The sequence below is a fragment of the Lithobates pipiens genome, unplaced genomic scaffold, assembly GCF_037356315.1.
Source record: "Lithobates pipiens isolate NorthernLeopardFrog02 unplaced genomic scaffold, aLitPip1_a1.2 Scaffold_8, whole genome shotgun sequence".
NCBI classification, from domain to species: Eukaryota; Metazoa; Chordata; class Amphibia; order Anura; family Ranidae; genus Lithobates; species Lithobates pipiens.
The window spans coordinates 596,731,902-596,749,093 of record NW_027507903.1 but is presented as its reverse complement, the minus strand read 5'-3'; the positions used below and the strand labels follow the sequence as shown (position 1 = coordinate 596,749,093).

At 40.4% G+C, this 17,192-nt stretch overlaps 1 protein-coding gene across 1 annotated transcript in view; it reads right to left on the bottom strand.

Annotated features, from left to right (window-relative positions):
* The window catches only part of LOC143961253 (E3 ubiquitin-protein ligase RNF220-like), a 77,637-nt gene that overhangs the window by 48,921 nt on the left and 11,524 nt on the right, over nucleotides 1-17,192 (bottom strand). The window contains exon 2 of the mRNA XM_077470488.1: nucleotides 11,116-11,634. Coding sequence (XP_077326614.1) covers nucleotides 11,116-11,614 — 499 coding nt within the window. The 5' untranslated portion in view covers nucleotides 11,615-11,634. The remainder of the gene's footprint in view (nucleotides 1-11,115; nucleotides 11,635-17,192) is intronic.

Sequence of the window (17,192 nt, the reverse complement as noted above, 5' to 3'; positions counted from 1 at the left end):
GCTAAATAATCATGGCCAAGATGAATTTAAAAAAAAATAGATTTTTGCTAGCGTACAACTGGTGGATTGGGGTGACCTCATCTCCAACTTATGTACTAACATTCACTTTGCTAAGTGAACACATTCTATGTCTTTACATAATCAACCCGATTGACTTTAGATAATCAACCCTGTCAACTTTTGACAATCAATCCCATTGAATTTAGATGATCAACCACATTGATTTTAGACAATCAACCCTGTCAACTTTAGACAATCAACCCCGTTGAATTTAGATAATCAACCCCATCGACTTTAGATAATCAACCACACTGATTTTAAATAATCAACCCTGTTGACTTGGTGACATTAAACTGCATCAAGCAAGACTTATGATGACTTTAAAGTGCAATATTATCTTTGTGTACAGACTTGTCATCCCCAAATACAAAAAAACAAGGAGTTTATTCTTCATGTAAGGACCATTGGCAGAGCCAATACAAGAAATATTAGCATTAGTAGCTGAGCCTAAAGTCTCCTCTGCCAGATACCCTCTAATGCTAATTTCGAGCACACTTGGTGGGAAAGCAGGCGGAGTGCTCCTGGTAAGGTTATGCAATGCTGCTCCCATTGTGCCCTATTGCAGTCAGTCTGCAGTATATCCAGAGGAGAGCAGGCTTTACTTCATGAGAAAAGTTTCAGGAGAGTCTGTAGAGTACAATGGAGTGTTTGAGAGATAAACTGGGGATACATTGTCCAGTCATAAAGGAATGGGGATCCCTGGGTGAGCAGCAAGCTATTGTCACCGGGGACAGGCTGAGTAATGATGTCTCAGCCACACACACTGATTCAGCGTGAATTGCTCATTTTACGCCTAGCTGGAGGCCGCATTCACATAATCACTTAACACCCTGCTCGTACCCCCCTACCCCTCCTCCCTGCTATTAGTGTCAGCAGCAATTAGCACTGCATGGGGGGTATGACCTCTCCTGACACCCAACCCCAACCCACTCTGCATTCCACTGAACAAAGAACACGGCCTATCCATCCATTATCCATCTATCTATCTATCTATCTATCTATCTATCTATCTATCTATCTATCTATCTATCTATCTATCTATCTATATGTTATCTATCTGTTATCTATCTATCTACACTATATTGCTAAAAGCATCGGGACGTCTGCCTTTACACACACGTGAACTTTAAAGTGGAGGTCCACCGATTTTTTTTTTTTTTTTAAAAGTCAGCAGCTACAAATACTGCAGCTGCTGACTTTTAAAATAAAGACACTTACCTATTCTGGGTGCCTGCGATGTTGGCACCTGAAGCCGATCTGTCCTTCGGCTGTCGGGTGTTGCCGCCGCCATCTTTGGTAAGGGAAGCCTTGTGGCTTCCCTTCCTGGTTCCCTATTGCACATGTGTGACTCGCGATGCGCTGTCCCACTGGTCCCTGCTGTCTTCTGAGACCCATGTGTCTCCCAGAAGACATGGGGTGGTGGAGAAGGTGCCGGAAGTGGCGTAGATACCTGTGGGTGGCTTGGGTATCTATGCCCGGAAGTGGAAAGTGTATTAGACAGGTATCTGCTCCCCCCTCCCCCCTGAAAGGTGCCAAAATGTGACACCGGAGGGGTGGAGGGACTAGAAAAGAGGAAGTTTCATTTTTGGGTGGAACTCTGCTTTAATGGCATCCCAGTCTTAGTCCGTAGGGTTCAATATTGAGTTGGCCCACCCTTTGCAGCTATAACAGCTTTAACTTTTCTGGGAAGGCTGTCCACAAGGTTTAGGAGTGTTTCTATGGGAATGTTTGACCATTCTTCCAGAAGCACATTTGTGAGGTCAGGCACTGATGTTAGACGAGATAGCCTGGCTTGCAGTCTCCGCTCTAATTCATCCCAAAGGTGTTCTATCGGGTTGAGGTCAGGACTCTGGGCAGGTCAGTCAAGTTTCTCCATGCCAAACTCGCTCATCCATCCATCCATCTTTATGGACCTTGCTTTGTGCACTGGTGCTCAGTCATGCTGGAACAGGAAGGGGCCATCCCCAAACTGTTCCCACAAAGTTTGGAGCATGAAATTGTCCAAAATGTCTTGGTATGCTGATGCCTTAACAATTCCCTTCACTGGAGCTAAGAAGACAAGCCCAACCCCTGAAAAACAACCCCCCACCATAATCCCCCCTCCAAATGATTTTGAGGGATGGCCCAATACTTTTGGTGATGTAGTGTGGATGAGTGAGTTTGGGGTGGAGAAACTTGACTGGCCTGCACAGAGTCCTGACCTCAACCTGATAGAACATCTTTGGGATGAATTAGAGTGGACCTTATACCAGTACCTAACCTCACAAATTCCCTTCTGGAAGAATGGTCAAACATTCCCATAGGCACACTCCTAAACCTTATGGACAGCCTTCCCAGAAGAGTTGAAGCTGTTATAGCTACAAAGGGTGGGCCAACATAATATTGAACCCTACGGACTAAGACTGAGGTTCCATTATAGTTCATATGTGTATAAAGGCAGGCGTTGCAATACTTTTGACAATATAGTCTATCTCTCCATCTATCTATCCTAGTACAAATTATTAAAAATGTTTAAGGACTTCTTTAAAGCTGGCCATACATTTGATCTCCCTTATGCTGTGTAGACACAACTAGACTTCGACGGACTAGGTCCGACGGTCTTCCATATGGACTTTCGGCGGAGTTTCAACAGACTTTCCGAATGAACGGACTTGGCCACACACAATCACACCAAAGTCCGATGGACAAAGTCCGACAGATTCAAACGTGATGACGTACGACTGAACTAGAATAGAAAGTTCATAGCCAGTAGCCAATAGCTGCCCTAGCATTGATTTTTGTCCGTCGGACTAGCATACACACAAACGGATTTTTCGATAGGAACTGGGTCCGGCGGAGTTCCAGCGGAAAAATTTGAAACATGTTCTATTTCTAAGTCCATCAGACTTTTGGACAGCAAAGGTCCGATGGAGCCCACACACAATCAAATTGTCAGACGGATGTTCCGTCAGACCTTTGCTGTCAAAGTCTGGTCTTGTATACGCGGCATTAGATTTACCTTCAACTATGTAGTACAAGGGCCGGCCTGATTGCATACAAATTGAAAGTGTTTAGGTTTGACCTCATATTATATGGCTTTGGTAAATCTATCTGTCTGTCTATCTCTGTCTATCTGTCTATCTATATATCTATCTCTTTGGGGGAAATTTACTAAAACTGGAGCACACAGAATCTGGTGCAGCAGTGCATAGTAACCAATCAACTTCCAACTTCAGCTTGTTCAATTAAACTTTGACAAATAGCCCCCACTGTCATTGGGGCGACTTGTCACACTCTATCGCTGGTAATTGCTCTGTTTAAATCGCTGTGACGCTGACTTTGCGGTGCCGCACTAATTTGAAAACTTAATTCCTCCACTAATTTTGGCGATTTCAGGTGCGACTTGTATAGGCAGACATCTGTGCATGAAGCCTGTGCATGAGTTATAATAATTTTAGCATTTTGATTTTGATTCCAACTAATAATTTTGCTCATCTACTCATTCAAACTTCCAGCTGGTCTGATTGGTTCTCCCCCATTCTTTTATCCAACCTTCATCCAAAGCAGCGGCCAATCATCTGATACAGTCAGGCAATCATCTGTAGCAGTTGGACAATCATCCAAAGGAGTCTGAATTGCTCATATGAAATATTTCTGATGACCGTGTATGGGGGAACCTTAACTGGTTTCCCTCCACAGCCCAGTTCCAGTAACAATGGGAATACTGGATGTGCTTCCATCCTGCAGGTGTGTGTAATTATCACAGCTATTCACTCCCTGTTTCCTGCAGGCTGTCACAGTCTGTGCATACAATCTCCATTATAATGGGAAGGGGTCTTGCAGCTGAGCGGGGAGGGGAGCTGGGGTCTATAGAGCTGCTGACCCTGGCTGGTTTCTACTAATAGGGGACAGATAGGACCAGCAGGGACAGTCCTGTATTACCCTCCCTCCCTCCTCTCTCTGTTTGTTTAGCATTGTGATTCTCTTGCGTTGCCCCTTCTCACTTTCTCCCTTTTCCTATTCAAAACTGGCTTAATCTCTCCCTGGCTCCTTTGTCCCCGCTCTCCTGGGAGCCTTTGTGCAGCATCTGGCCAACTGGTGACTACTTTTCCTCTGGGCCCCCCTCCCAATATATCGATAGAGACCCCTCTGCTTTCTCCCGGCTCTCTGTGTATATTCAAATACATTCATTACAGCCAGCTAACTGCTTCGAGGAGGCCTCCACCTTCCAACGACGTCTATTGGCTTCCTTTAAACCCTTCTGGAAGCATTTTAAAATTATTTCTGGGGTTTAGGAGGTGGGGGGGTAAAGTGAAAATAATTTTTTGTGTGAGCATTAGAAATATTTTTTTATATTGTAGATTTACATATAAAATATAATATATATATATATATACACACACACACACACACACACAGAATAAGTTAAAATCAAAAATAATTGTATATATATATATATATATATATATATATATATATATATATATATATATATATATATATATATATACATATGTGTAAAAAAATAAACAAATTATATAATTATTTTTGATTTGAACTTAATCTATCTATATATATATATATATATATATATATATATATATATATATATATATATATATATATATGATTTTAACTTAATCTGTGTATATATATATATATATATAGATATATATATATATATATTAATTTAATTTTTTTTTCATTTTATATATATTTTTGTTTTTTATACAGTGTTTATTATGAATCCAAACATAACAAACAAAGACAAGGAGACATTATCCATCATCTTATAAAATCATGTATGTATTATATTACTAATAATATACTTATTTTTTGTACTGTATTAATTTTATTAAAATATATGACATTTTAATTAAAATATGGGTAATGTTTATAACACAGTGCTTTAGCAAACAAAATGTCATTCGGTGAGGGCTCGTCTTCGCATTGTGGTACGTATGTCACTGCAACACCTAATAATTCACATAAGATTTATTACTTAATGGGCTTTAAATTTGAATGCCATTGCGGGGCACAACAGGGGCTCCGGTACGTCCCTGTTTACCGTTTCAGGTTCCAATTAGGTCCGGATTATTGGCTGAATTTGGACCGGAAAGGGAACCACCCCGGAGATGTGTGAAGCGGCTTCATAGAGAGCCAGTCACAGCTACTCCTGTCATGCGAATTGGATGCGGTGGAACCCACACTGAATTCGCAATAGTGTGAACCCAGCCTGAAATACTATTTCATATTAGACATGTCCAATTCAATAAGTTACAAATTCGTTCTTAGGCAAAATTTGGCATATATTCGTACATTCAGAGGCATTCGAATGAACGAAGATCCATAAGAACAAATAAATGATTTAACCCACGAGTTTAACAAATCGAACACGTTCGGATAATTTCGTTTTTCGTATGCGGCATCTTCTGGATCTTCTTGCCAGCTATTTTTTTTTCCCCCAAATGATAAAGCTTTGAAGCAGAAAGGAGGTAAAGTCAAAGTCTAAAAAGTGTTGTGTATTTTTTGTAAAATTGATGGGAAAATCCGAGAACAGATGGGATGATTTTTTGAAGTGTATCTTTATGCAGATTTTCTTTTGGATAGAATTAAGAAATTGGACACTTTTCAAGTTTTTTTTTTTTTTTTTAGCAAAATCAGGCTAAATCCCCCTTTAAAAATGATGATTTTACCTAAAGAGTAGATGATGCTTGGAACTGACTTTCAGCATTAGTAGTGACCTGATCAATGGTGAATTTTAAACATGCTTGAGACAAACACGGCTGTTTACAAGAAAAGTGAAAGCAAAAAACAACAAAATATCCCCCCAAAAAAATCAAGAAAAAAAATGATCAAAATAAAAAACAAAACAAAAATAAAAAAAATGGCAAGACTTGATGGACCACTTGGTCTTTTTCTGCCATCACTCTTCTATTTTCTTTCTCTGTTTCTCTTAAAAAGCTGTCACCAGAACAACTTTCCCTATTAGAAGGGTTTCCCTTGTGTCCTGTTTTGGTGACAACCATATCATTTTGGATTTCCCATCACTTTCACTCCCACTGACAATGGTGACCAGAACAAATTGAGAGGGTGATCAGGGACACAGACAGCAATAAAAAACAAATGTAAGGATTGTTAATTGACAGATCTCCCTCTGGGTACCTGGAACGTACTGTACCCTGGAATGCGCGGCAATTGGCATTACCGCTTAAGTACATGTCTGTTTCTCAGAATGCTAACTGATTATACTAAATGTTGTGTCATACTTGTGGAAAATGCATGGCACAGGCCTTAAACTGTTGTTAAAATAGATATAAATACTACAACTACTACTACTTCTTCTTATTCGTATTATTGTTATTATTATTATTATTTTATTACTGTCAAAACTCTTAGAGTATATTTAAAACAAAAACAGTTTTTATTTTTGAGGGTAGAGAGCCATCATGGAATATGGCTATATCACAGCATGCATTATAAGAAAACAGTGATTACATGTTATTATTATTTTAACTATCAGATTTAAAAAAAAAATTGCAATAAAACAATGTCTTTAATTGAATTTCTATTTTTAAAATAAATTATGTTATATAAAAAAAAATAGTATATAAAATATTTTTTTTATAAATAAATTTTTATAAATAAATAACATGTAGTCACTGTTTTCTTAGATTGCATGCTGTGATGTAGCAATTGTTAAAGGTTTAACAGACTGAATGATGGTTCCGTACTGAAATAAAAACAGCTTTTGTTTTAGATATACATGTATATATGTCCTTCTGTTAATTATAATTTGTTTTAGATATACTTTAGGGTTTTATGCAGTGATGATGATGATTTTATTATTAGTAGTAGTATTATTATTCATAAATTATCATTAATGATTAATTATAGATAACGTTATTAATTATTAGCAATATAGACATGTTATTATTATTATTCATATTATTATTATTATTATTATTATTAATAATAATAATAATAATAATTATTATTATTATTATTATTATTATTTTAATAATACCTAATATTATAAAGACAAGTGTTACCATTGAGTCATTGATCTTTTTGTTCCTGACCCAATGATAGCTCAGTTGTGGTGACAGTGGTCACAAGGACAAATGGCGTGGGGATACGGACAGCAATAAAAACCTAGGAGGGGTTTTAACCCCTCCCCACACTATCAATTCATTTCTTGCCTTTAGATGCATTTCAGCTTTTTCTTAAAATATAATCACTTAACAGGATTTAGACAGTTTACCTGGCTATATAACTAGCTCAGACAGTGATATACAAACCTATATACCGTATATATAGTGGCTAAATATAACGGCCAATAACCTTCTACCAGGACCAAAGAAACAATGGGTCATAACACTGTGATTAATACAAGGGTGGAGATGTACAGAAACACATTCTCTACAGGAAGTTGAATTAAAAGGAAACTTATATTTAATAAGCAAGGCGTGTGGGTAAGTCCAAGTCTGGTCAGTCTGTGGGTTCTCATTATAACCAATGCTGCATTTACCTCAACCTCAGGACGTGTTTTAGTTGCAGTTAGTGATCTAATCAAATCTTCCACAAACTTACCATAAAAACAAGTGAATGTTTAGAAACTGCAAAAACTGAGAAGTGCAGAGCTGTGATACAAAGGTGGGGTGATAATTGTCTGGATAGAAAGCAGAAGAGAGCCAGAGAGGAAGGTAAATGGCAAATTTCCAATATTTCAAATTTTTGTTTTTATGACCAATGCCCAAGACTGAGACCTCCATTGGTGTTGCACAGAAAGCAATACGGCAGTGCCAGGTCACTGTACTGAGAACCTTTATATCTCTATCATTGCTGTCCTGCAGGAGCATATAGCTGGCTATTAGCTGTAGAGGAAAGTTTGATATACAAGTGTCTTCTTCCTTCAAGTTAAAGTGTCTTCAAAGTGTTGCAGAGCGTTTCCATAAAGCTTGTTCACATAAGCTGGCCTTATACCTGTTGAATTTCGTTAGAAAAGTGTTGCTTTCAGAATGTTCGTTTGATAATCTAAGACAGTGTTTCTCAACTCCAGTCCTCAAGGCGCCCCCAACAGGTCATGTTTTCAGGATTTCCCTCAGACGAAATGGCTGTGGTAATTGCTAAGGCAGTGAAACTGATCAAATCACCTGTGAAAAATAATGGAAAACCTGAAAACATGACCTGTTGGTGCGCCTTGAGGACTGGAGTTGAGAAACACTGATCTAAGATTTGAAGGGGATGATTGGACAATTGGCTTCAACCAGAGTGAGCTGAAGGACAAGGCTGGAAAATGTATTCAACAGCCAATAGCCAGCTTTGCCCTCTTGTAGGACAGCAATGGGAGTAAACGAATTTCTAATCGTTGAATTCGCTACATGGCCAGAAAAATCATAACTAGTCTTAAGCCCCATACACATGACCAGAAATTCTTGCCAACAAAAGTCAGATGTGAGGTTTTGGTCAGAAATCCCGACCGTGTGTATGTTCCATCAGACTTTTGTTGGCAGAGTTCCAGCCAGCAAAAGATTGAGAGCAGGTTCTCTATTTTTTGGTCGGAAAAAGTTCAGATCGAAAATTCCGATCGTCTGTACAAATTCTGACGTGCAAAATTCCTACGCATGCTCGAAAACAATTTGATGCATGCTTGGAAGCATTGAACTTAATTTTCTCGGCTCGTCATAGTGTTGTACGTCACAGTGTTCTTGATGGTTGAAAGTTCAGAGAACTTTTTTGTGACCGTGTGTATGCAAGCCAAGGTTGAGCGGAATTCCGGCAAAAAAAACATCCAAGTTTTTTCCGACGGAAAATCCGCTTGTGTGTACGGGGCATTATGCGCATGCAATTGGATTAATTTATTTGGAACTAGGATATTTGTTCTATGAACATTGATACATTGACATGGTACATACAGTAAATGAGGCATTGCCACCATCAAATGATCAGATGAGTGATTTTTATACTTTCATATCCAAACTAAATTCTACAAGTGTAAGGCCAGAATTAGTTGTGCTTAACATGCAAAATCATGGCATTGGAAAGTGAAGGGAGGATGAGGCTTATTATGGGGAACAATAGCAGTAAGCCCTTGTACACACGGTCAGACATTCCGACTGAAAATGTCCGATCAGACCGTGTTGTCGGATAATCCGACTGTGTGTGGGCTCCATCGGACTGTTTCCGTTGGAATATCCGACGGACAAAGTTTTAGAGCTGGGCTATAAAACTTTCCGACAACATGATCCGATCGGACTTTGTCCGACTGTGTGTAGAGAATTCCGATCGGACAAGGTGCCACGCATGCTCAGATCAAATTCCTAGACCAAAGCTATTGGCTAGTAGCCTGAACGTAGTCCCGTCGTAACGAAATAACGTTGTCAAGTTACGTACGATCGGATTTTCCAACAACTTTGTCCAACTGTGTGTATGCAACACAAGTTTAGGACAAAATCCGACGGATTTTGTTGTCGGAATGTCGACCGTGTGTACAAGGGCTTAGAATAATTTTTATATGTCAATGTCCCTTTTCAGGGGGGAACCTGGAAATTGTTTGGGAAAATTCAATAAATGTGTATGCCTGGTTGTACAGAAGCAACTAAATTGCAAAGGATTTAATAACTTCTCATAATGTGTTCCCACTTGGGAGATAAACCCTGTCTATTCTTCCTGGGCACCACTGTTATAAACACAAGTCATGAGCCGATCATTACTAAACTAACCTTGCAGAGGTCAGCAGGTATTCTCAGCAGGGAGACTACTGAACTCATAGTGTAAATATCCACTCTTTGTAAGCCATAGAATAGGCCCTGTAAAGGTCTATGAGGGCCTGGCATTGGAGTATGGATGCAATTGGTAGAAATAATTGCATCAAGAATTTGGAGGTACTCCCATGATGAGCTGGGGCTAAGGAGCCAGTGCTATCTGCTGGTCCTTGCGCTTATGTCGTGTTCAAAACAGGTTTGCTTTAAGTGACCTGCCACATATCAATGAAAACAACTGTTGGCATGTGGTGTATGTATGTCTATGACATTAGTATAATGTGCGAGGCATACATTGTCTGGTCTTTCACCTAACCTGTAATATGGAAAGTTGCATGGGCGTAATTTTTGCCAAAACATTTCACTGCTAAATGGTTGTCCTCTTTTCAACCTCAGAAGGTTGGGTGGTAACATAATCTTTTGAAAATCACACGCTGAATTCTTTTAACTCTTACCAAAGTCCCTCTTGTGGATTCCATGACTTTTATAAATATGTCCTCCTGCTGAATGTAACTGTAAGCCCTTGTACACATGGGGTCGGAGATTCCGATAACCAAATCCATTGGATTTTGTCCGTCGGATCTTGTCCGAAACTGTTGCATACACACGGTCGGACAAAGTTGTCGAAAAATCAGATCTTTCAGAAAGTGATGACGTAATTTCGTTACAATGGGACTACGTTCAGGCTAGTAGCCAATAGCTTTGATGTAGGAATTTGTTCTGAGCATGTGTGGCACTTTGTCGGATCGAAATTCTCTACACATGATCGGAGTATGTCCTATCGGACCAGTTTGTCGGAAAATATTTCCAGCAAGTTTGAAAATTTGGTCCGACGGATATTCCGACGGAAACAGTCCGATGCATACCACACACAGTCGGATTATCCGACAACACGGTCTGATAGGACACATTCCGACCGATTTTCCGACCGTGTGTACAAGGGCTAAGAATGAGCGTCTATATTAGAGGTTTTGGCTGCCATGCAGACCCAGGAACCCAACCTCAAAGGTCCCACCACCAGAGTTCCTGAGAGATATATGAAGCCAGTCAGTGATTTACCTAAACTGCAGCTACCCAAAATTGAAACACTGTACACATTTTTGGAGAACTGATCCTTTAAACAGCAGTGCCTCAAAAAAAATGGTTTTGATAGACACTAGTAGGTTCAGTCATGCTCTACTCTGTCCTTTTGTATCACCTGCAGACTTCACTGGTGAGTTTAAAATCTGTAGTTTTGTGCCTCTACTACAAATTATTTGTTTAATCTATATTAAATATTATTGTACACTTTTACTGTAAATAAACAGCCTACCTTTTTTTGAGCTTGAGCTTGTTCTCAACTTTGGGGAGCTCCTGTGGGAAGTTGGGGGAACCACATGTCCCTGGGACATGTGAGGGGCTTCCAGGCCAGTCTCCATCGGCAGGTAATGGATCTGTGGTGGTTCTGAGTCTCCTTTCAACCTTTTGGCATTCAGAAACCCAGCCTGTAGTCTCTCCATACTCTCTGGGAGATGAAAGGCAGCAAAAGGGTGCAGCGCACCATAGCCTAGAACACCGACCCCTGGTCGAGGGTGTCCATATTGGTGGGAAAGCGAGAGAAGCTGGGGTGGACATGCTGAATTCAAATGATCCTGAGGTGGATAGAGAAGAGGGTATGCTGAACTCAGGTAAGTCATCTGTGGAGGTTTGGCCATTGAAACAGTGTAATGAGGAGGCTGTTGAGTTAATCCCAGTGGACCTTCCGAGGATGTAGCCATGACCAGGAGAGCTTGAGATGTCAATGAATTTATAAGCCCCGGTGTGCTGTCCATCCTTAGACTCTTCAGCAGACCTAAGACAGTGATAAAATGCAATATCAGTAGAGGAAATTTATATCAAAGAAATACTGGGGCTTATTTCTGACCACCTCCTAAAAAAAAATAGATGTCTGGCTGTCACTGATGATACTACTTTCCCAATCAATGATGAAAACCAAAAATGCAGAAAGGAAAGATTGATACACTTGTTTCAGGTATTTGATTTTAAAAGTAAGTCTTTAGGACAACAAAATGCCTGGCAACAAGCATCTTTTAAAGCAAAGAGACCTACAATGGCTGTTTCCATATGATCTTTACAGAGGTTTCTTTTCACAAGCCAACAACTCTAGAGATGTGAACTAAATTGGTACAGTACATATTAGAGCAAAACGCTAACCAAGAAACAAGGAATCTTCTGTTAAGACGGGCGATGACATGAAAAACTGAATCATGTACAAGCTGTCCATTAAAGTATATGTAAATCTGAACACTAAAATATCACATAAACATTAACATTTTGATGTCACAACAAAAGTTGTTTATAATCTTTATAAATCTGCAATTTTTTAATGAAAATAATAAAAGTCCATGTTCAGGCATTTCCTATTATGGGGTGACAACGCTCTGTTCCGATTTCCTAATGAAGGCTAATGAAGGAAATAGCTAATGAACGATAATGATATATAGTTATATTATAACAATATAATATAATTTAACTATTTATCAATATCCTTCATTAGCCATATCACTTGTCAAATCAAGGATTCATCTGATCCTGAAGAAGTAAGACTATTACAAAAATCATTGATCCACTACGCCATCTAGGAATAACGATTTTGCACTAGCTACACTGTATTTAAAAGCCAACTTTTTTATTTTCTATGTTTTAATGATATTTTAACGTTATAATTAAGATGTTGTTTTTATGGATATATACTATATTACGAAAAGCATTGAGACACCTACCTTTACACACACATGAGCTTTAATGGCATCCTAGTCTTAGTCCGTAGGGTTCAATATTGAGTTGGCTCACCCTTTGCAACTACAAGAGCTTCAACTCTTCTGGGAAGGCTGTCCACAAGGTTTAGGAATGTGTCTTTGTGAATGCTTTAGCATTCTTCCAGAAGCACATTTGTGAGGTCAGGCACTAATGTTGGAGAGAAGGCCTGGCTCACAGTCCGCTCTCTAATTCATCCCAAAGGTGTTCTATCGGGTGGAGGTCAGAATTCTGCGCAGGCCAGTCAAGTTCTTCCACCCCAAACTCACTCATTCGTTTTCTTTATTGACCTTGCTTTGTGCACTGGTCCAAATTATTTGGTGGAGGGGGGGATTAGGGTGTGGGGTTGGGACCTCAACCCGATACACCTTTGGGATGAATTAGAGCGAAGACTAGTCCAACATCAGTGCCTGACCTCACGAATGCGCTTCTTTAAGAATGGTCAAACATTCCCATAGACAAACTCCTAAACCTTGTGGACGGCCTTCCCAAAAGAGTTGAAGTTGTTATAGCTGCAAAGGGTGGGCCAACTCAATATTGAACCCTACGGACTAAGATTGGGATGCCATTAAAGTTCATATGCATGTAATGGCAGGCATCCCAATACTTTTGGTAATATAGTGTATGTCCTCTCTATGGCACATTAAAAGTCCCTAATTACACTCTTCAACTCGATTAGTCGTGAGATTGGAGAAAATATATAATACATTTAGTGAGTTTGGGATGGTGCCATAAGAGGCAATTCTAAGATGGTTTCACCTAGGATATAATATGGTACAAATCCAATTTGACACCATGGAGGACGGACTCCTAGTTTTCAATGAAGCACAAATGCCATGATGTTACCATACTTGTAGTCCAGTGTTTACTTCCTCCTGCAGAAGCCTGTGCTTTGCACCCATGATGTACTGATTGTGGTTGCAATGCTCCGCAGGCTTCATTGAAAAAATTGAATAAAATGTTGATTTTAATTTATTATTTTAATGTGGATGCACTTATTCTGCATTTTGCAAAAGGTGGACCACGTGTTTGGCACTCAAGATATGCGTAATGCTCTCAGTACACCAGAAAATCCCTTTTAATTAGTCTCTCCCAGCAACTGTTATATCCGCCCATGGAAGAATCATTGCTCACAACAATGCGTCATGGCTGACAAGCAAGAAACGGTCGCTTGTACCACATTTTATCACCTTTTTTTTCTCACACCATTCCTTTCATTAAAATAGTAAAATGTAGTAAAACACAGAATGAAACTCAAATCTGAAGTGTCAGCTTTCCCTGATGGAGACTTATGTCACACTATCGATAGTGAAAACTTTATCTGGGTATCTTTAGCAACACGTTGTGTGCCACAGGAAGCCAAGGTCACGCGACCTGCCAACTGAAAGGGGCATCTCTGTGCGGTGGGGAGATTACTTTTATTTACTGCTTTGTGGTGGCTGCCTGTTGCTTCATTCATTTTTTAAGGTGTATTGAATATTTTCTGTAAGCATACATAGATGTTATTACAGTGTAATTATGCATGCTTAGTGTACCATATTGTCATTATTGTATTACATACACATGTCTAGAGCAGCCTTTCTCAACCTTTTTACTCCAGAGGAACCCTTGAAATATTTAGGATCTCTGGGAACCTTTGTTAAGAGTATTCTATCAGGGGTTATTGGGAAATTGTCCCTTACATTGGTGGTCAGTAGGAAGAATGTACCTTCCACTGGTGGTCAATGGGAAGAATGTCTCTTGCATTGTTGGTCATGGTCAGTCAGAAGAATGCCCCTTACATTTTCGGTCAGTGGGGAGAATGCTCCTTACATTGGTGGTCAGTGGGAAGAATTCCTCCTTTACAGTAGTTGTCAATGGGAAGAAGGCTCCTTACATTAGTTACAGAGGGAATGTTTCCCCTTAGCCCACATACACACGGTCGGAGATTTTGCCAACCAAATCCGTCGGATTTTGCCCGTCGGATTTAGTCCGACGGATTGTGTCCGAAACTGTTGCATACACACGGTCGGGCCAAGTTGGCGAAAAATCCGATCTTTCAGAACGTGATGACGTAATTTCGTTACGATGGGACTACATTCAGGCTAGTAGCCAATAGCTTTGATGTAGGAATTTGATCTGAGCATGCGTGGCACTTGGTCCGATGAAAATGCTCTACACATGATCGGACTAGGTCCGTCCGGCCCAGTTGGTCGGGAAATATTTCCAACATGTTGGAAAATTGGGTCGGACGGAGATTCGGACGGAATCAGTCCGGTGCATACCACACACAGTCGGATTATCTGACGACACGGTCCGATAAGACTTATTCCGACAGATTCTCCGACCGTGTGTACAAGGGCTTACAGTGGAGGTCATTGGTAAGAATGCTCCTTACAATGGTGATCAGTGCAAAGAATGCTCCTTACATTGGTGGTCAGTGGAAAAATCTCCTCTTACATTGGTGGTCAGTGGAAAAAATGTCCCCTTACATTGGTGGTCACTGGGAAGAATGCTCATTACAGTGGTGGTCATTGGGAAGATTTCCCCTTCATTGATGGTCAGTCAGAAGAATGTTTCTTACAATAGTGGTCATTGGGAAGGATGCTCCTATTACGGTGGTGATTAGGATGCCACCCTAACAGATAGTTAAAAAAGATCATTGGGGTCATGCTGCTGGTTCTGCCAAGTTGTGATATGGATCTGAAATTATAAAGGCATACTCAGGTGGGAGGTCAGTTAGCCACATCTCAAGGAAACCCTAGCAACCTCTGGAGGAACCCAAAGGTTCCACTGGTCTAGAGTCTCTGTAAAATGTATATTTTAATGAAATCACACAATTATTAAGATAACACCTTGGCTTTATTCAACCAGACTTGATATGCATTTTGAGAGGGGACAGTGAAGCACAGGAACAAAAAAGGAGTCAAACTGAAAAAAAGGCACTTTATTTGTGTTTAATGACAAAAAAGAGTCAGAGTACTAAATTGGCTAATCTGGCTGTTGTCATTTGCATATATATTGTCAAACTATACTCAGAAACAATATATATATATATTTTTTAAACATTAGCATGTGCTGATGGGTTTATTTATGCCTAGTGCACACTAATGCAGTGGACACATGACTGGACTTTGACGGACTAGGTCCGACGGTCTTCCCGACGGACATTCGGCCAGGGCCGTCTTTAAGGCAGGGCAAAAGGGGCAGCTGCCCTGGGCCCTGTCATTGTTGTGGGGCCCAAAGCAGCTGCCTCATACTTGCCAACTATCCCAGTTTAAATTCCCTTGGCCCTTGAAGTTTTAGTCCCTTGCTTTGTCCTGATATCTCAGTGTAAAGTGCTGCTATTAATGCTGCCCAGCTCTGCCTTATTGTTGTGTACAGATGACTCACCTGCAGACCCTGTGTTTACATGTAAATAACCAGCATTCATATGTAAATAGCTGCATCTGGCAGCACAGATATGTAAATAAAGGCGGCATTCATATGTATATCATGCCCACTGCAGTGAGGAGATGATGTGCTGTAACCTCTAGCAACCAATCAGTGAGCAGTATTACTGTACAATAATCTCTAGCAACCAATCAACAAGCAGAAATCATGTGCTGTAACATCTAGCAACTAGTCAGTGAGCCGTAATGTGTGATGTAACCTCTAGCAACCAGTCAGTAAAGGTAATAATACACTGTAACCTCTGGCAACCAATCACACACGACCGGACTAAGTCTGTTGGAAAGTCCGTTTGTTTTGAACGTGATGACGTAAACAGGACTAAACAAAGAAGTTCAATAGCCAGTAGCCATTAGCTGCCCTTGCATCCTAGTTGGTCCCTCGGACTAGCACACAGACGAACAATTTACCTGATTTTTAGATTTGAAACGTGTTCTATTAATAGGTCCGTCTGATTTTTTTTTTAAATAAAAAACAGTCGGACTAGCCCACACACGATCGGAATGTCCAATGGACTGATCCCGTTGGACCTAGTCTGCCGGAAAGTCCCGTCGTGTGTATGCGGCATAACAGTCTTTTTTTCGCGCAACTCTGCGAGTGGCATGGAAAAAAATCTGACAGCTCCAGTCGGAGACACTGTACTAACCATGCAAGGTTAGTTCAGTGATCTTTCCGGCTAAGCTGTTGTGTTCTAACAGGTGGACACCCCCCCCACAGCCCCCCCCCCCCCCGCCGAAACACTCCGATCAGCGATCTGTGCCATTGGCTGAGAGTGCTGATCGGGAGTCGGTCACCTACTGGTTTTCCAGCATGCACGTCTGACAGAAGCCAGCTGACATACACATGGGCTGAATGTTGGCCAATTTTGTTTGCACTGGACGTTGTCTCCCGACATTCGGACTGTGTGTATGAGGCTCCAGCCCAACTAAAGCCCCATACGCACGATCGGACTTTGTACAAACTTTCCCATGGACTTTTGTACAAAGCGCGTTGGCCGTAAGTTTCTATTGCATACACACGATCTGACTTTTTAGGCTACATACACGAATGTAGTGATGTTTCAACGTACTGATGACACTTCAAAAGACACTCCAGCGCCACCTTTGGTCAACTTCTGTATTGTTGTCTGATCTTTTGCACTGGTTCTGAGCATGCGTGTTTGTA